At 41.3% G+C, this 20194-nt stretch overlaps 1 protein-coding gene across 1 annotated transcript; it reads left to right on the top strand.

Moving 5' to 3' along the window:
* The first annotated feature begins 10410 nt into the window (after nt 1–10410).
* On the top strand, nt 10411–19911 carry LOC120020313 (plakophilin-1-like). Its single transcript, XM_038963890.1, has 11 exons — nt 10411–10889; nt 13634–13775; nt 13861–14068; nt 15191–15356; nt 15741–15858; nt 16122–16301; nt 16506–16676; nt 16875–17028; nt 17332–17518; nt 17714–17798; nt 18890–19911. Exons 1-11 carry the CDS (start codon nt 10411–10413, stop codon nt 18962–18964), a joined length of 1965 nt encoding a protein of 654 aa, XP_038819818.1. The 3' UTR covers nt 18965–19911.
* Nucleotides 19912–20194: the final 283 nt, after the last annotated feature.

Raw genomic sequence — 20194 nt, 5'->3', positions numbered from 1 at the left:
GAACTCTTTCTCTCACGCATGCCTCATAAAAGTTTTTTTCACTGTGTTGATAGCAGTCATGTTGTTGTCTGTCTCACTGTGATGACAGCATTCATGTTGTTGTCTGTCTCACTGTGATGATAGCAGTCATGTTGTTGTCTGTCTCACTGTGATGACAGCAGTCATGTTGTTGTCTGTCTCACTGTGATGATAGCAGTCATGTTGTTGTCTGTCTCACTGTGATAATAGCAGTCATGTTGTTGTCTGTCTCACTGTGATGACAGCAGTCATGTTGTTGTCTGTCTCACTGTGATGACAGCATTCATGTTGTTGTCTGTCTCACTGTGATAACAGCATTCATGTTGTTGTCTGTCTCACTGTGATGATAGCAGTCATGTTGTTGTCTGTCTCACTGTGATGATAGCAGTCATGTTGTTGTCTGTCTCACTGTGATGATAGCAGTCATGTTGTTGTCTGTCTCACTGTGATAATAGCAGTCATGTTGTTGTCTGTCTCACTGTGATGACAGCAGTCATGTTGTTGTCTGTCTCACTGTGATGATAGCAGTCATGTTGTTGTCTGTCTCACTGTGATGATAGCAGTCATGTTGTTGTCTGTCTCACTGTGATGACAGCAGTCATGTTGTTGTCTGTCTCACTGTGATGACAGCAGTCATGTTGTTGTCTGTCTCACTGTGATGACAGCATTCATGTTGTTGTCTGTCTCACTGTGATGACAGCAGTCATGTTGTTGTCTGTCTCACTGTGATAATAGCAGTCATGTTGTTGTCTGTCTCACTGTGATGACAGCAGTCATGTTGTTGTCTGTCTCACTGTGATGACAGCAGTCATGTTGTTGTCTGTCTCACTGTGATAATAGCAGTCATGTTGTTGTCTGTCTCACTGTGATGACAGCAGTCATGTTGTTGTCTGTCTCACTGTGATGACAGCAGTCATGTTGTTGTCTGTCTCACTGTGATGACAGCAGTCATGTTGTTGTCTGTCTCACTGTGATGACAGCATTCATGTTGTTGTCTGTCTCACTGTGATGACAGCAGTCATGTTGTTGTCTGTCTCACTGTGATGACAGCATTCATGTTGTTGTCTGTCTCACTGTGATGACAGCAGTCATGTTGTTGTCTGTCTCACTGTGATGACAGCATTCATGTTGTTGTCTGTCTCACTGTGATGACAGCAGTCATGTTGTTGTCTGTCTCACTGTGATAACAGCAGTCATGTTGTTGTCTGTCTCACTGTGATGACAGCAGTCATGTTGTTGTCTGTCTCACTGTGATGATAGCAGTCATGTTGTTGTCTGTCTCACTGTGATAATAGCAGTCATGTTGTTGTCTGTCTCACTGTGATGACAGCAGTCATGTTGTTGTCTGTCTCACTGTGATGACAGCATTCATGTTGTTGTCTGTCTCACTGTGATAACAGCATTCATGTTGTTGTCTGTCTCACTGTGATGATAGCATTCATGTTGTTGTCTGTCTCACTGTGATAATAGCAGTCATGTTGTTGTCTGTCTCACTGTGATAATAGCAGTCATGTTGTTGTCTGTCTCACTGTGATGACAGCAGTCATGTTGTTGTCTGTCTCACTGTGATAATAGCAGTCATGTTGTTGTCTGTCTCACTGTGATGACAGCAGTCATGTTGTTGTCTGTCTCACTGTGATGACAGCAGTCATGTTGTTGTCTGTCTCACTGTGATAATAGCAGTCATGTTGTTGTCTGTCTCACTGTGATGACAGCAGTCATGTTGTTGTCTGTCTCACTGTGATAACAGCAGTCATGTTGTTGTCTGTCTCACTGTGATAACAGCATTCATGTTGTTGTCTGTCTCACTGTGATAACAGCAGTCATGTTGTTGTCTGTCTCACTGTGATGACAGCATTCATGTTGTTGTCTGTCTCACTGTGATGACAGCAGTCATGTTGTTGTCTGTCTCACTGTGATGACAGCAGTCATGTTGTTGTCTGTCTCACTGTGATGACAGCATTCATGTTGTTGTCTGTCTCACTGTGATAACAGCAGTCATGTTGTTGTCTGTCTCACTGTGATGACAGCATTCATGTTGTTGTCTGTCTCACTGTGATGACAGCAGTCATGTTGTTGTCTGTCTCACTGTGATGACAGCAGTCATGTTGTTGTCTGTCTCACTGTGATGACAGCAGTCATGTTGTTGTCTGTCTCACTGTGATAATAGCAGTCATGTTGTTGTCTGTCTCACTGTGATAACAGCAGTCATGTTGTTGTCTGTCTCACTGTGATGACAGCAGTCATGTTGTTGTCTGTCTCACTGTGATAACAGCAGTCATGTTGTTGTCTGTCTCACTGTGATGACAGCAGTCATGTTGTTGTCTGTCTCACTGTGATGACAGCAGTCATGTTGTTGTCTGTCTCACTGTGATGACAGCAGTCATGTTGTTATATACAAATACAATCAGTGGGAATAGGGGCCAGGTGTGCACAATGAAAGTTCCAGAGGGATCCGTGACAGTTGTCTATCTCACCTTTATAATAGCACTCCAGTTGTTGTCTATCTCACCTTTGTAATAGCAGTCCAGTTGTTGTCTATCTCTCCTTTATAATAGCAGTCCAGTTGTTGTCTATCTCCTTTATAATAGCAGTCCAATTGTTGTCTATCTCTCCTTTATAATAGCAGTCCAGTTGTTGTCTATCTCTCCTTTATAATAGCAGTCCAGTTGTTGTCCATCTCTCCTTTATAATAGCAGTCCAGTTGTTTTCTATCTCTCCTTTATAATAGCAGTCCAGTTGTTGTCTATCTCACCTTTATAATACCACTCCAGTTGTTGTCTATCTCACCTTTGTAATAGCACTCCAGTTGTTGTCTATCTCACCTTTATAATAGCAGTCCAGTTGTTGTCTATCTCTCCTTTATAATAGCAGTCCAGTTGTTGTCCATCTCTCCTTTATAATAGCAGTCCAGTTGTTGTCTATCTCTCCTTTATAATAGCAGTCCAGTTGTTGTACATCTCTCCTTTATAATAGCAGTCCAGTTGTTGTCTATCTCTCCTTTATAATAGCAGTCCAGTTGTTGTCTATCTCTCCTTTATAATAGCAGTCCAGTTGTTGTCTATCTCACCTTTATAATAGCAGTCCAGTTGTTGTCTATCTCTCCTTTATAATAGCAGTCCAGTTGTTGTCTATCTCTCCTTTATAATAGCAGTCCAGTTGTTGTCTATCTCTCCTTTATAATAGCAGTCCAGTTGTTGTCTATCTCCTTTATAATAGCAGTCCAGTTGTTGTCTATCTCACCTTTATAATAGCAGTCCAGTTGTTGTCTATATCTCCTTTATAATAGCAGTCCAGCTGTTGTCTATCTCTCCTTTATAATAGCAGTCCAGTTGTTGTCTATCTCACCTTTATAATAGCAGTCCAGTTGTTGTCTATATCTCCTTTATAATAGCAGTCCAGTTGTTGTCTATATCTCATTTATAATAGCAGTCCAGTTGTTGTCTATCTCACCTTTATAATAGCAGTCCAGTTGTTGTCTATCTCTCCTTTATAATAGCAGTCCAGTTGTTGTCTATCTCACCTTTATAATAGCAGTCCAGTTGTTGTCTATCTCTCCTTTATAATAGCAGTCCAGTTGTTGTCTATCTCCTTTATAATAGCAGTCCAGTTGTTGTCTATCTCTCCTTTATAATAGCAGTCCAGTTGTTGTCTATCTCTCCTTTATAATAGCAGTCCAGTTGTTGTCTATCTCTCCTTTATAATAGCAGTCCAGTTGTTGTCTATCTCTCCTTTATAATAGCAGTCCAGTTGTTGTCTATCTCTCCTTTATAATTGCAGTCCAGGTGTTGTCTATCTCTCCTTTATAATAGCAGTCCAGGTGTTGTCTATCTCTCCTTTATAATAGCAGTCCAGTTGTTGTCTATCTCCTTTATAATAGCAGTCCAGTTGTTGTCTATCTCACCTTTATAATAGCAGTCCAGTTGTTGTCTATCTCCTTTATAATAGCACTCCAGTTGTTGTCTATCTCTCCTTTATAATAGCAGTCCAGTTGTTGTCTATCTCACCTTTATAATAGCAGTCCAGTTGTTGTCTATCTCTCCTTTATAATAGCAGTCCAGTTGTTGTCTATCTCCTTTATAATAGCAGTCCAGGTGTTGTCTATCTCTCTTTTATAATAGCAGTCCAGTTGTTGTCTATCTCTCCTTTATAATAGCAGTCCAGGTGTTGTCTATCTCTCTTTTATAATAGCAGTCCAGTTGTTGTCTATCTCTCCTTTATAATAGCAGTCCAGTTGTTGTCTATCTCTCCTTTATAATAGCAGTCCAGTTGTTGTCCATCTCTCCTTTATAATAGCAGTCCAGTTGTTTTCTCTCTCTCCTTTATAATAGCAGTCCAGTTGTTGTCTATCTCTCCTTTATAATAGCAGTCCAGTTGTTGTCCATCTCTCCTTTATAATAGCAGTCCAGTTGTTGTCTATCTCTCCTTTATAATAGCAGTCCAGTTGTTGTACATCTCTCCTTTATAATAACAGTCCAGTTGTTGTCCATCTCTCCTTTATAATAGCAGTCCAGTTGTTGTCTATCTCTCCTTTATAATAGCAGTCCAGTTGTTGTCTATCTCTCCTTTATAATAGCAGTCCAGTTGTTGTCTATCTCCTTTATAATAGCAGTCCAGTTGTTGTCTATCTCACCTTTATAATAGCAGTCCAGTTGTTGTCTAGCTCTCCTTTATAATAGCAGTCCAGTTGTTGTCTATCTCTCCTTTATAATAGCAGTCCAGTTGTTGTCTATCTCTCCTTTATAATAGCAGTCCAGGTGTTGTCTATCTCTCCTTTATAATAGCAGTCCAGGTGCTGTCTATCTCTCCTTTATAATAGCAGTCCAGTTGTTGTCTATCTCTCTTTTATAATAGCAGTCCAGTTGTTGTCTATCTCACCTTTATAATAGCAGTCCAGTTGTTGTCTATCTCACCTTTATAATAGCAGTCCAGTTGTTGTCTATCTCTCCTTTATAATAGCAGTCCAGTTGTTGTCTATCTCTCCTTTATAATAGCAGTCCAGTTGTTGTCCATCTCTCCTTTATAATAGCAGTCCAGTTGTTGTCTATCTCACCTTTATAATAGCAGTCGAAAAACTCCCTAGTCCATGCCGATGACAAGCATACCCATAATATGATGCAGCCACCACCATGCTTGAAAATATGAATTGGGGTTTTCAGTAATGTTGTGTGTAGGATTTTCCCCAAACCTAACGCTTTGTACTCAGCACATAAAGTACATTTCTTTGCCACATTTTTTGCAGTTTTACTTTAGTGCCTTATTGCAAACAGGATGCATGTTTTGGAATATTTTTTATTCTGTACAAGCTTCCTTCTTTTCAATCATAATTTAGGTTAGTATTGTGGAGTAACTACAATGCGGTTGATCCATCCTCAGTTTTCTCCTTTCACAGCCATGAACTCCGTAACTGTTTTAAAGTCATCATTGGCCTCATGGTGAAATCCCTAAGCAGTTTCCTTCCTCTCCGACAACTGAGTTAGGAAGGATGACTGTATCTTTGAAGTGACTGGGTGTATTCATACACCATTAAAGTGTAATAAATAACTTCACCATGCTCAAAGGGATATTCAATGCCTTCTTTTTATTTGTACCCATCTACCAATAGGTGCCCTTCTTTGTGAGCCATTGGAAAACATCCCTGGTCTTTGTGGTTGAATCTGTGTTTGAAATTGACTGCTTGACTGAGGGACCTTACAGATAATTGTATGTGTCGGGTACAGAGATGAGGTAGTCATTCCAAAATCATATTAAACACTATTATTGCGCACAGAGTGAGTCCATGCAACTTATTATGTGACTTGTTAAGCACATTTTTACTCCTGAACTTATTTAGGCTTGTCATAACAAAAGGGTTGAATACTTATTGACTCAAGACATTTCAGCTTTAAATGTTTTATTAATTTGTAAACATTTCTAAAATCTTAATTCCACGTTGACATTATGGGGTATTGTGTATAGGCCAGTGACACATAATCAAAATGTTATCCATTTTAAATTCAGGCTGCGACACAACAAATGGGGAAAAAGTCAAGGGATGTGAATACTTTTGAAGGCACTGTATGTCTTTCGGAGGGGTTGGGTTAAAAGCGGAAGTTACACTTCAGTTGTACCTTGTATGCAATTCATCAATACAGTGATTTTAATATCAACATTTTATTATTGTATTGTTATAGGCCTACAACTGTAGGGTCATTCAAGCTCTCAGTTTTTTTTTTTCAACATTTGAAACAGTGCTGTAGGGTAAAATATAAAAATAATATTTGCACACAAGAAAATAGAAAACAATAGGCCTATGATCTTCAGAGGTCAAAATTCTACTGCAGTGGGCTAAATCAAGTTCACACAGAGTGATTCTTGGCAGTCTTAAACCAATCTATTTTGAATCAAAAATATACTCCTCACACACATGGTTATGGGCTTAAAAAATAAGACATCTGTACAATGTCAGATGTAGAGTTGAAATGTATTTTGAGTTTGCATCCCAATATTACACTTTATATACATCACAGAAGACTAAAATATTACAAAACCGTTTGACTCGCAGCTTTTTAGAAATGTTTATTAATTATGAAATTCTTAAAAATATGAATACAATTACACCCATGAGGCCACAGGGTCAAAAAGGGCTACAAAAAAGAGCATGTGCCGGGGAGGATTCAGCAGCTCCCTCAGTGGTTACATGACATGAGCTCAGCTGGAATGTCTGAGGAGAAGTAGGCTACCTGTCAGAGCACGCTATGATGGGGTTGAGTCATTTATATTTTATAGTCTTCTACAGAATCACTGGACAGTAGCTGCACAGGAAGACCAATCATTACTAGTAATATGAACATTCATATCAGACACAGACAACTGTGTATATTATTTATAATGGGCGTGGTTCATTGTTGAGGGCAGGGCAAAGTGCGCATTTCATATAATAGATTGCCTGTACAAACGCCACCTGTACTGAGCAAGGTACAGTAGGCTACGAACCATAACACTTTGGATTTACAACTGGAAACAGACCTTCATGATGACAATGGACCCGTTGAAATCGGCCATGTCCATTGGGAATGTGGAGGAGACATCTCTTGCTTTGCCGTCCGATAACAAACTTCGGTCCAAACAGCAGCGTGTCTTGGATCAGGTGCAAACCATTAAGAGGGGCAAGTCGAAGTACAGTAAAAATGGATCTTTATCGTTGCCAACGAAATCGCCAACGAGTAAGCATCATTATTAGAATAAAAACGTATTACGTTATTTGTATGCTATTTTATTTGACCTAAAGCCTAATCAGGTTATGGTTTAATATGTTTTGACTTACCCCCATTAGATTTGCATTGTTGTTAATGATTTATTCATGAGTAAATTAATAACCCCCATACATTAGATATCATTAACTCCACTGTTGTTAACTCTGTTAAGTAAACAAAGTGCAACATGTGGCATTTTAATATATTAAACATAGGCTAAAGAACAGTCTATAATCTCATAATTATATTTAGGCCTATTGATGCCCAAAATATTCATTTGTTTGTCACCACTCAGTCCTGTTCTAAATGTTCAAAAGGAAATGTAATCAATTGCCATAACGAGATAATAATCATTAGACAAATAGGATTTATCAGTTGGTTATCCACAACTCTGGTAAAAAAAAAATGTAGGTAATAAGAAGTTTACATTGGAAATCTTAGTCAATTGTATTTCTCATATGTATTAAGTAGCCTACATTGGAAATGAGAAATACAATTGACTAAGATTTCCAATGTAGGCTACTTAATACATATGAGAAATACAATTCACTAAGATATGTATTAAGTAGCCTACATTGGAAATCTTACTCAATTGTATTTCTCATATGTAATAAGTGGCCTACATTGAATAAAAAAGTACTCACCAGAGCTCTCACAATAAAACAACATTAAAGAAAGCAGGTTCAGGACAAATATGTATAAACATAAAACAAATAACCAATTATATGACTGAACTATTATAGCTAAATAATTTTATATGACATTTTAGCCTTGTAGCAGACACTTATCCAGAGCGACAATACATATTTCGCTACAATGCATAGTTCCCTTTTCATTATCTAAAAGCTGCATAAAACACTGTGGATTGCATGACAATGACGTTAGGAGTACAATACCAATCAATTGATCTTGTCAAAACAGCAAATAGGTAGAATACTTAGTTGTCAGGCTCATATGGAACATATTCGACTATTTATTTTGCCCGTTGGTCAATTTAAACTAGAGATATCTGTTTTTTTGCATTGGCTATGTCGGATTTCTGTCACATCCCGAAAATCGGTGTTCTCGCGAAAATGTCTCGAGCATGAGAACGGTTTGGCCTATGAAATATGACACTAGTGTAACGGGACTCATACAACCCATACAAATGAAACAAAAATATTTCCCGAGCTTTCTTATATCTCCTATATATAGGACAGACACTTCAAAACCTTATTCCTTATGATGCATTATTTTGACTCTCTGTTTTGCTAATTATTGATGTCCTATTTACTGCGTTTCTATGATATATAGAAGTAAAGGCCAAATTCAATATTTTATTTAAAAAAATATACAGTACCAGTCAAAAGTTTAGACACACCTACTCATTCAAGGGTTTTTCTTTATTTTACTATTTTCTACATTGTAGAATAATAGTGAAGACATCATCAAAACTATGAAATAACACACATGGAATCATGTAGTAACCAAAAAAGTGTTAAACAAATCAAAATATATTTTAGATTTTAGATTCTTCAAAGTAACCACCCTTTGCCTTGATGACAGCAGCCTAAGGCACTGCATCTCAGTGCAAGAGGCGTCACTGCAGTCCCTGGTTCGAATCCAGGGACTAGAACATCCCTTCCGGCCGTGATTGGAAGTCCCATAGGGCGACACACAATTGGCCCAGTGTAGTCTGGGTTTGGCCGGGGTAGGCCGTCATTGTAAATAAGAATTTGTTCTTAACTGACTTGCCTAGTTAAATTAAGGTTACATTTAAAAAAAAAAAAATACTGTATATATACCTAAATGTGTCCTAAAATTCAAAATCAAATACCTAAATTATCCATGGTATGACCATCTTAAAACAATTCCATTTGTTAGCCTAGTAGAACCCGCCCCTGAACGGCGGGTTAACAGTTCACACAGACAATTTAAGATTTCACATGCATTACCATGAATCATTACGGCTTGGAGACTTGCTTCTTGGCGTCTATTCAATCACGTAAAAAATATAATTAATTTACAGTGTTACACCCAATATTTTACAGTGATAACTTATATTTACACAGCTTTTAATAAGTGTCATTTACAATCTCTCATGTTTCTTTCCACAGGTCCTATGTACATCAGCGTATTCACTGACTCCAATAAGTCACCTACCAGTCCCAATGGAATTGTCTTCTCGAATGGTACAAATGGCTTCTCTAGAACGGTATGAAGCTTTTCCTTTTCATTTTCACATCACATACATACGAAGATAAAATATATTGCCCCATGTTTTTGATAACTGTGCTAGGTTTATCAGTTGTATTTAGCAGTATACCGTTTGGAGACTATAGTGAGCATCAGTGTTCATCTCATAAAATTATTTCCTAATGAGTGATGGCTTTTAATATGAAAGCAATGCCATGGTGATGGGGTAGTCTGTCTGAGACTAATCCCGGGAACCCAGAACTATATCCACTGTGACCAGCTACTAGATTTATGTGAACATTCTGTCATGAGAGTAGTCAGGTAGAAGCAGGTGTTGCAGATGACTGACTAACCACAGGACTGGGAGTCAACATGTGAGTTTCTGCCCAGTCACCAGAAGAATGGGGAATATTGCTCTTTCCAAGCAGCTCTCCCTCCAGCACAACTCCAGAGAGAGGCATCCTCTCATAGTGGCATCTGATTCATTGTTGTAACACACACCTCTGTCTTAATCATGTACTTTCACATAGATGAGGCATTATGAGTACTCTGAACTGAAATCTGGTCCGAGCCAAGTTTCCAACCAGCTTTGGAGTTTCTGTTTTCCCACTGCCCCTCTGCCAATTAGACAAAGCAATAGTTATCAATAACAATAGATTGACCTTGTGTATATTATGATTTTCAAATGAAGTTGTAAGTGCTACATTTACATTGTAGTCATTTAGCAGACACTCTTACCCATAGCAATTAGGGTTAAGTGCCTTGCTCAAGGGCATATCAATGGATGTTTTTATTTTTCACCTCTAGGAGGTGGATTCAAACCAGTGACCTTTCGGTTACTGGTCCAACGCTCTTAACAGCTACGCTACTTGCTGCCAGGTGCTGGTGAAAGTGTTGCAATATTCCTGATTCCAAAGTGTCTGCTAGCATTTACTAAAATGACTTTATTCTGCAGCTCAGCCATGAGCAGAGCACCAAGCGAATGGTACTGTCCTCCAAGGGATCTACTGTTCAGAGAAACATGAGCAGCTCCAGCCAATGGGAGAGACGATTCCCTCTCAGTCCCCCTGTAGCCAGGGGTCAGCGCAACAGCAGCCGCAGTGTGCCTGATATGGACCCCTTCCCCTTCCCCACCACTACACAGCGCCCTGCCCAGGCCCCGGCTTCAGCCCTGCAGCAGTTGCAGTCCTCGGTCCCCGCCCGGCAGCTCCAATCCAACAGATCCAGCTTCTTCCTTACTGAGAGGGGCAACAGCCAGTTCATCTCCAACGGCAACGCCCCCTCTCAGGTCATTGTCAATGGCAACGATGTGCAGAAAAAGCACAGCCAGTTGATTGCCACCCGTCAGACGAAAAGCAGCGGCCAGATTACCAGCAGCCAAACTCGTATTGAGAGGGCACCATCGAACCCCTCCATGGCCGAGCCCAAGATATCAGCGGGCAAGAGCAAGATTGAAGCAGGGTGAGTGCAATGAGTGAATGTGAGATATTGTGTAAATGCTGCTTTGGGGTTTGATGATGAGTTGATTTTCAAATGTTTCTGAACAGCTGTTGATACACTATACAGTGCAATCAGAAAGTATTCAGACCCCTTGACTTTTTCCACATTTTGTTACGTTACAGCCTTATTCTAAAATGCATTAAATCGTTTTTTCCCCCTTATCAATCTACAAACAAGACCCCATAATGACAAAGCAATAACAGGTTTTGTTGATGCACCTTTGGCAGCGAATACAACCTTGAGTCTTCTTGGGTATGACGCTACAAGCTTGGCACACCTGTATTTGGGGAGTATTTGGGGAGTTTCTCCCATTCTTCTCTGCAGATCCTTTCAAGCTTTGTCCGGTTGGATGGGGAGCGTCGCTGCACAGATATTTTCAGGTCTCTCCAGTCATGTTCGATCGGGTTCAAGTCCAGGCTCTGGCTGGACCACTCAAGGATATTCAGAGACTTGTACCGAAGCCACTCATGCGTTGTCTTGGCTGTGTGCTTAGGGTCCTTGTCCTGTTGGAAGGTGAATCTTCGTCCCAGTCTGAGATCTTGAGTGCTCTGGAGCAGGTTTTCATCACAGATCTCTCTATACTTTGCTCCATTGATCTTTCCCTCGATCCTGTCTAGTCTCTCAGTCCCTGAAAAACATCCCTTTGGCAAACTCCAAGTGGGCTGTCATGTGCCTTTTACTGAGGAGTGGCTTCCGTCTGGCCAGTTTACCATAAATGCCTGATTGGTGGAATGCTGCAGAGATGGGAGAACCTTCCAGAAGGACAACCATCTCCACAGAGGAACTCTGGAGCTCTGTCAGACTGACCATCGGGTTCTTGGTTACCTCCCTGATCAAGACCCTTCTCCCCCGATTGCTCAGTTTGGACTGGCGTACAGCTTTAGGATGTGTCTTGGTGGTTGCAAACTTCTTCCATTTAAGAATGATGGAGGCCACTGTGTTCTTGGGGACCTTCAATGCTACAGAACTGTTTTGTTACCCTTCCCCAGGTCTGTGCCTCGACACAATCCTGTCTCGGAGCTCTATGGACAATTTCTTCAACCTCACGGCTTGTTTTTTGCTCTGACATGCACTGTCAACTATGGGACCTTATATAGACGGGTGTGTGCCTTTCCAAATCATGTCCAATCAATTGAATTTACAACTCTTCGTACAATTTACAGGTGGAATCCAATCAAGTTGTAGAAAAATCTCAAGGATGATCAATGGAAACAGGATGCACCTGAGCTCAATTTCAAGTCTCATAGCAAAGGGTACGAAGAGTTATGTAAATAAAATATTTCATTTTTTTTAATACATTTAAAAAAAAACTAAAAACCTCTTTTCGCTTTTTCATTATGGGGTATTCTGTGTAGATTGGTGAGGAAAACAATTTATTTAATACTTTTTAGGATAAGGCTGTAATGTAACAAAATGTGGAAAAAGGGAAGTGGTCTAAATACTTTCTGAATGCACTGTATAGACAAAAGTATCTGGACACCCCTTCAAATTAGTGAATTTGGCTATTTCAGCCACACCCTTTGCTGACAGGTGTATAAAATCAAGCACACAGCCATGCAATCTCCATAGACAAACATTGGCAGTAGAATGAGCTCATTGACTTTCAACATTGCACCGTCATAGGATGTCACCTTTCCAACAAGTCAGTTCATCAAATGTCTGTCCTGCTAGAGCTGCCCCATTCAACTGTAAGAGCTGTTACTTTGAAGTGGAAATGTCTAGGAGCAACTACGGCTCAGTCGCGAAGTGATAGGCCACAGAAGTTCACAGAACAGGACCGCCGGTAGCGTGTAGCACGTAGAAATTGTCTGTCCTCAATTGCAAAACTCGCTACCAAGTTCCAAACTGCTTCTGGAAGCAACTTCAGCACAAGAACTGTCCGTCAGGAGCATCATGAAATGGGTTTCCATGGCCGAGCAGCCACACACAAACCTAAGATCCCATGTGCAATGCCAGGCTTTGGCCGGAGTAGTGTAAAGCTTACTGCCATTTGACTCTGGAGAAGTGGAAACGCATTCTGTGGAGGGGTGAATCACACTTCACCAACTGGCAGTTCAACGGATGAATCTGGGTTTGGCGGATGCCAGAAGAACGCTACCTGCCCCAATGCATAGTGTCAACGGTAAAGTTTGGTGGAGGAGCAATCATGGTCTGGGGCTGTTTTTCATGGTTCGGGAGAGGCCCGTTAGTTCCAGTGAAGGGAAATCTTAACGCTACAGCATACATTGACATTCTAGACGATTCTGTACTTCCTACTTCCAAATCCGTTCCTATTTAAGCATGACAACGCTCCAGTGCACAAAGCGAGGGTCATACAGAAATGGTTTGTCGAGATCGGTGTGGAATAACTTGACTGGCCTGCACAGAGCCCTGCCCTCAATCCCATCTAACACCTTTGGGTTGAATTAGAAGGCTGACTGCGAGCCAGGCCTAATTGCCCAACGTCAGTGTCTGATCCTCATTAATGCAGGTTGCGTTCTCCTGGCATCCGCTAAACCCAGATTCGTCCGTTGGAATGGAAGCCAGTCCCCGCAGCAATGTTCTAACATCTAGTGGAAAGCCTTCCCAGAAGAGTGGAGGCTGTTATAGCAGCAAGGGGGGACCAACTCCATATTAATGCCCATGATTTTGGAATGAGATGTTCGACGAGTAGGTGTCCACATACTTATGGTCATGTAGTTTACCTATATGGGGTTTCCCAACAGGATGAATGATGATGGCCAGCTTGCTGATATTACCATGACGGAGGCGGTGCAGTACCTGTCCAGTGGAGATGTGAACTACCAGCACTATGGCGCCTCATTCATCCAACACTCTACCTACTCAGAGGACAAGGCCAAGCAGGAGGTAAGGACACAGCCGTGGGTGTCCAGGACCCGGACTTAACAACACTGTCCTGTTAGGACGTTTAACAGCTTTACTTGTCTCTCAGGTGTTGCGGCTCAAAGGGATCCCTCCTCTGGTGAACCTGCTGAAGAGTCCCAGTCCCCAGGTCCAACAGACAGCCTCGGCCGCCCTGCGGAACCTTGCCTTTAAAGATGCGGGCAACAAGGAGGAGGTCCAGCGCTGTGGGGGCATCACTGAGGCCCTAGCCCTGCTCCGAGACACAGACTCTACCGAGACACAGAAACAACTCACAGGTACAGACGACTGTTCTCTTTCTATACTCAACACTTCTCTGTCTAGTGACATCATAGACAGTTGACAGTTGGCAGACATGTGCACCAGTGTGTGAATGCAAGCGGTTATGAAACACGCTTGTGTTGCTTTCTGATGCCAAAATGTGCATTTTAAATTGAAGGGGCAATCTGCATTTTCTGCATCCATTTTTGGACATCTAAATTAATGATATACCTTTGATTCATGAAGAATATAACTTACAAATGCGTCATGAGCTTAGTTCAACTGTCGTACCCTATCATACCCAACAATGCATGGTTGTTTTACTCCAGTGTTTGTAGACAAAGTAAAACAAGCACCATATAGCCTCAAAACATGGTTAAAACAGTCCTTGTATCCATAGCTCTATTATGTCTATTATTTTGGTCATATTTTCCCAGCCCATCCCTCTGCTTTTTACCAAAACAGGGGCGGGGAATACGCTTTGTTATTGTTTCAACTGCTAATTTCTGCTTTAAGTACATTCATGCCACAAAGCCCAGGGAAACACTCACTAAACCCTGTCACCTTAATCCTAATCAGTTCTTGCTGTCAGTCACACAAATGATCTATGGTGTGCTGTTGTACCAGTGAAACTTGATATGTGAGATGTCTCACAATAGGCTGTTCTAGAGGATAGAGCATCCTGCTCTCACTATTGTTCTGTCTTCCTGAAGCCATGCTCTATAAATTGGCTCTAATGCTATCAAATATTTACCCTGGTTCTTGACTAGCAACAGTACGTAGCTACAGTGTCTATGCTGTACAGTGACAATGACAGAGATGTAGTAGATTGAAGCACTGAAACACCTCATATTGCCTGTCAACCCTGGTCCTGGAGACTCACAGGGATTGCCTGTTTTTGTTCTCTCTCCTAGTTATGCATTGGAAAGTACATGCCATGCCCTGTCATGACAGTTTGATCAATGTGCACTGTGTGGCTAACTAGTATTGCTTTTGTTGAATTTTTGTGTTTGAGTTGAGCTGGCAAAGATCCATGATCATGTCACAGTAGTAGCATTAGAGGTAATCAGTTATTTGAACAACTGCTGTTTCTTCTGCCACTGAACTCAGAGGTTCTGAACTTTGTCCTGTCTCTCCAGGTCTCCTTTGGAACCTGTCGTCTGCAGACAGTCTGAAGCCAGAGCTTGTGCGTAGCGCTCTGCCTGTTCTGACTGAGACTGTGGTAGTACCTTACACAGGAGGAGTAGATGAGACCAACAAGAACCTGGACCCAGAGGTCTTCTACCATGCTACAGCATGTCTACGGTGAGACACATCGATCAATACTGTAGACCAGGGGTGCACACTGCACAGATCTACTGTATACTAGCAGTTAGCCCAGAGGTTACAAAGACAAACTTATGAACTGGCAATGGGAGGAGGATCTACTATCTACTGCTGTTGCGCCTTTGATCAAGGTACTTAACCAAAATTGCTCCAGGGGCACTGCACTGACTGAACCAGTAGCCTACTCTAGACTGCTCCCAGCCGACAACTTGTCGGTGCTGTCTCAGAGGATTGGGTGAATGGCACAAATGGATGATAAAGTACGGATTTGTTCTAATCTGTCATGTCCTCCACTGTCAGACTACACAACGCTGACCTGCCTTTACCTGATGCATGACAAGACTAGTTGAACTTTTCCAACAGAAATCTGAGCTGTGCGACGCAAAGCAACAGGCAAGCCATGCGTAACTGTCGAGGCCTCATCGACTCTCTGGGCAGTTACGTCCAGGATTGTGTAGCTGCAGAGAGGCCAGATGACAAGGTGGGCGTGCAACATTAAATATCTTAAAATAACGTTGAAATAAGTGATGATGCATTTATGGAATGCCATTCTTCAGAATTCCAAATAATATAAGTTCTACCTGCATGTGAAAATATCATGGGATACATTTCTCCATTGCTTACGTTTTCTTGATACCTACTTTTTAACTTGGCGTTTGAAGAATAATACTATGGACATGTGTATGGTAGGTACAGGTTAATGCAAACTAACCAAACCTGTTATTTTGTGTCTGTTTGTGCCAGTCTGTGGAGAACTGTGTCTGTGTCCTGCACAACCTGAGCTTCCAGCTGGAGAGTGAGGCCCCGGCCCTGTTCAGCCGGATCACTGCCCTGGCCGGGACCGTCAGCCGGGCCAACGCCTCCGCTGAGACCGGCCCCATTGGCTGTTTCAGCCAACAGAGCAGCAAGATCCAGGAGCAGGAGGTGAGACAGGCATATATGTCTAATGACATCAAGGGAGAGAGGAGAGAGATGGGTGGAAACTGTACATAGATACACAATGACATCATCGTGTACTGCACAGTATTGAATGTTTTAAAACACACAAATGTTGTGTACATCAACTTCCAACATAGATCTGAACACCCCAAAAAATCAGATGATTGATAATAACTTTCACTCCTGTAGAGTCACTTTGACTACCCCGTGATGGAGGAGCAGCATCCTAAAGGAGCGGGCTGGCTCTTCCACTCTAAGACCATGCAGAGTTACCTGTCTCTGCTGAGGTCCAGCCAGAGAGAAGACACCCTGGAGGCCTGCTGTGGAGCCCTGCAGAACCTCACCGCTAACCAAGGCATTGTACGAAAGACACAGCATTTTTACTCTTTATTTCATTATTTATTTTCACACAAAAATTATTTTAAATGTACCAAATGTATAGAGAAAAACATGCACCAAATGTGTGTAGAAAAACAACGATTCAAATCATGGTCCTCCCAAATGTTTTTAGAATCCCTTCATAGACCCGTTATAAGACCCTCATCTGTGTGTTCACAGGTTTCTAGAGTGATGAGCCAGAACATTGTCCAGAAGCTGAACGGCTTGCCTGAAATCTCTCGCCTGCTGCAATCTCCCAACCCCAGCCTACAGAAGACTGCTGTGGCTTTGGTGTCAAACCTAGCCAAGAACCAACGCCTTCAGAGCATCATGGGTGAGCATGGACACCAATCTTAACCATGTTCATAGTGAAATGGATGGAACCTAGAATGTTAGGCTATCTTGTTTCAATAATGGTTTAGTTTGCATTGAGAGCAAACATCCAGCAGGGTCAGGTTAGCTATACAATTTTGCCACTTTTATTTTCAGAGAGGATTAAACAAGAAAAGAAAACATTTCATTTATACCTGACCTGAGTTTGTGTTAGTTTTAACATTTTGTTCTTGTTGTCAAGTTAGCAACACTTCATAGAGTGTGTTTGCGGGAAGTGAATGACCTAATGGGATGTGTCTTGAAGCCCGACAGACGTTCCCAGACCTGGTTGGCGTCCTCAGCTCATGGACCAAGGAAGGGACAGAGTCTGACGACACCCTGGCCATGGCGTGCCAAACCAGCCACAGTCTTCTGATGAAGGAGCCTGAGCTGGGGAAGCGCCTGCTGAGCAACAACCTGGTCAACTCACTCAACGACCTGAGCAAGAACAGGTAAGGCCTGCTCATTATATTTTATAACAAAAAAGTACAAGATCTGCTCTATGTAAAGAAAACATTTGCAAAATCTAACAATTGTGGACAGCCTCTTTGGGGACTTTCCAAAGAATTCAGATAACAGAGCTTTGACTTTGAGGGAAATGGTTCAGAGTACTCCAGCCTTACAGGGATGGTTCTTTCTCTTGGTAGGCTTTTCCCAAAGGCAAGCAAAGCTGCAGGTGTGCTCCTCTACAGCCTCTGGTCAGAGAAGGACATACAGAGTTTCCTAAAAAAGGTAAGCCAATATTTCAAACAAATTCTGTCATAGTAATATGGGATATCCCTGTTGCAGATATTTACCTTTTTTTTTCAAGAGCTATTGCATTTTATCTATCAGTTTATGCTTCAATGCATTTGAAAAATGACAGCGAAGACAACGTTATTAGGTTGCAGAGTATTTGCAATGGAGGCAATAACTCTTGTGTGAAAGGAGGATCTGAATAGGCTCAGTCAGGACAAAGACAGGTATCTTTATGATCACTCTTCACCCCTTCCTTCCCCAGAGGAGGATGAATAGGCTCAGTCAGGACAAAGACAGGTATCTTTATGATCACTCTTCACCCCTTCCTTCCCCAGAGGAGGATGAATAGGCTCAGTCAGGACAAAGACAGGTATCTTTATGATCACTCTTCACCCCTTCCTTCCCCAGAGGAGGATGAATAGGCTCAGTCAGGACAAAGACAGGTATCTTTATGATCACTCTTCACCCCTTCCTTCCCCAGAGGAGGATGAATAGGCTCAGTCAGGACAAAGACAGGTATCTTTATGATCACTCTTCACCCCTTCCTTCCCCAGAGGAGGATGACTCAGTGTGGCTGGCTGATGTTGTCTCTACTTGCTGTTTCTATAGCTGTAGAGATCCCTGGTATCTGTCTGCATTAGGCGAGGTGTGCCATTTGTTTCCTCAGTAGTAAGAACCTAGTCCACACCCCGATCAGGCATTTGTTTACAACAGTGGAGAATGAATGGAGGGATTATGTTCTGTCTGGTGGGCGAATACAGTATACGGTACACCTGAACAATGGTATGTACACAGGAGCTGTAGAGCTGCTGCAATGGTACAGCCAAGGAATCTAAGGATACAGGTTCACACCACAGTGTTAGACTCTTATCTGTTCACGCAGGACACCTTATCCCTTGTATTTTAATGCTTACCTGATACTGAACATAGTTTTGCCTAGATCTCTTACCTCAGTTGCTTGACATTTCAGTTTCACTTAGTGAGAAACCTGCTGTGAGCTAGAAACTGTTACCATGACATTATTTAGGAAAACAATCAGTATCAAGGGGGGGATTCTAATGTCTATTTAACAATTTGTCCTACAGCAAGGGATGAATAAGGGTTCCTTTGTGAATGACATCACCAGCGTGGCTCACAGGTCTGTGCAGGTCGTTGAGTAACAAGAAGACAGCTGGCATGGATCTCACATCACCTCCTCCCAATGTACTTATGGACTATACACCTACTGCAGTACATGTCAGACTGTGTCCAGTTTATATGGTTACTAAATGTTTACTTTAGATATCAAAACACATTCAAGTTAGTCAGATTGTCCATCTGTTATGTTAAATTGTGTTATCCATCTTACGTCCGTATAAAGGTTTTGTATTTCTGGGGGGTTTCTGGGCTCTTGTTTTTACTAGAAATCATTTGTTTTTCTTTTGCACTGTAAACATGTAGATTTTGTTTTGGTAATGGCTAGTTACTGGGATTGCTTGAATAGGCCCCCTTAGCTTGCATGACAATTATGGTTGATTACCCAAAAGCTACTGAAAGCTAATGATCAGATGTTGTAACTCATTTCATTAGATTTATTAAGCTAGAATAGTCCACTAAGTAACAGTTGCTACAGCACACACAAAGCACATCACAAAACAAAAATATTGTGATTGTCACTAATGTTTAACCTACTATGTTCTTCTGTATAGTACAGCCATACTGTAAGCATTTTTGATACATGTATTCTTTTGTCCGTGCCTGTATGGTTTAGATCTCCCAATATATATTGTTATTTTTTCAATTTTTGTCCATAAAATACTGTACCATTTTTTTATTTTTTTTATTTTGGAAATCTGTTCCAAAGTATTCCCATGAATAATAGAGAGACATACAGTATTTGATTGTATACAAACATAAGCAAGGTATGGAATTATTCAGTTTTTATTTGATCTGTTTGGGCTTCTTGCGGTCAATTTTCTGTCTACGGCTGAATTTAGTTTTTTTTGTTTTAGTCACCTCTGTGTATTTGAATTCAGATGCTGTATTGTATGTATCGCCAAAGATACTTGCTATTATTCTGTTTGTATAATCTCATTGAGTAATGGATAAAGAATATTTTCAAAACATTTGTTCATGAGAACTCTTTATGCTTGTTAGTTTTTCTGTGCTGTTTTCTAAGATGATACCAGTAAGTAGCCTTGCATGAGTCTTGGCTCATAGGAGCAGGAGCCTATGATCATAGGAGCCTATGATCTCCTATTTCGGTAGTGTGATGCAGCCTGATGTACAAGTACACCCCCTGGACATGCACTAGTATATCACAGGGACTTCTGATGTTACCAGTGCCAATGCCAGTACTGTGTGAATGCATGCTTTACTTAACACAACTCTAACAACCATTGGCAGAGGTA

Source organism: Salvelinus namaycush, chromosome 2, assembly GCF_016432855.1.
Source record: "Salvelinus namaycush isolate Seneca chromosome 2, SaNama_1.0, whole genome shotgun sequence".
In the NCBI taxonomy this organism is placed as follows: Eukaryota; Metazoa; Chordata; class Actinopteri; order Salmoniformes; family Salmonidae; genus Salvelinus; species Salvelinus namaycush.
This window is presented reverse-complemented; position numbering and strand designations above follow the sequence as displayed.

What these genes read in the sequence shown, in the direction of transcription:
- LOC120020313 (XM_038963890.1), top strand. Translation starts at nt 10,411, where the DNA reads ATGGTACTGTCCTCCAAGGGATCTACTGTTCAGAGAAACATGAGCAGC. An exon ending in TCACCGCTAACCAAGGCATT is followed by an intron (nt 16,677 to 16,874) that starts GTACGAAAGACA and finishes GTGTGTTCACAG; the next exon opens with GTTTCTAGAGTGATGAGCCA. An exon ending in TACAGAGTTTCCTAAAAAAG is followed by an intron (nt 17,799 to 18,889) that starts GTAAGCCAATAT and finishes TTTGTCCTACAG; the next exon opens with CAAGGGATGAATAAGGGTTC.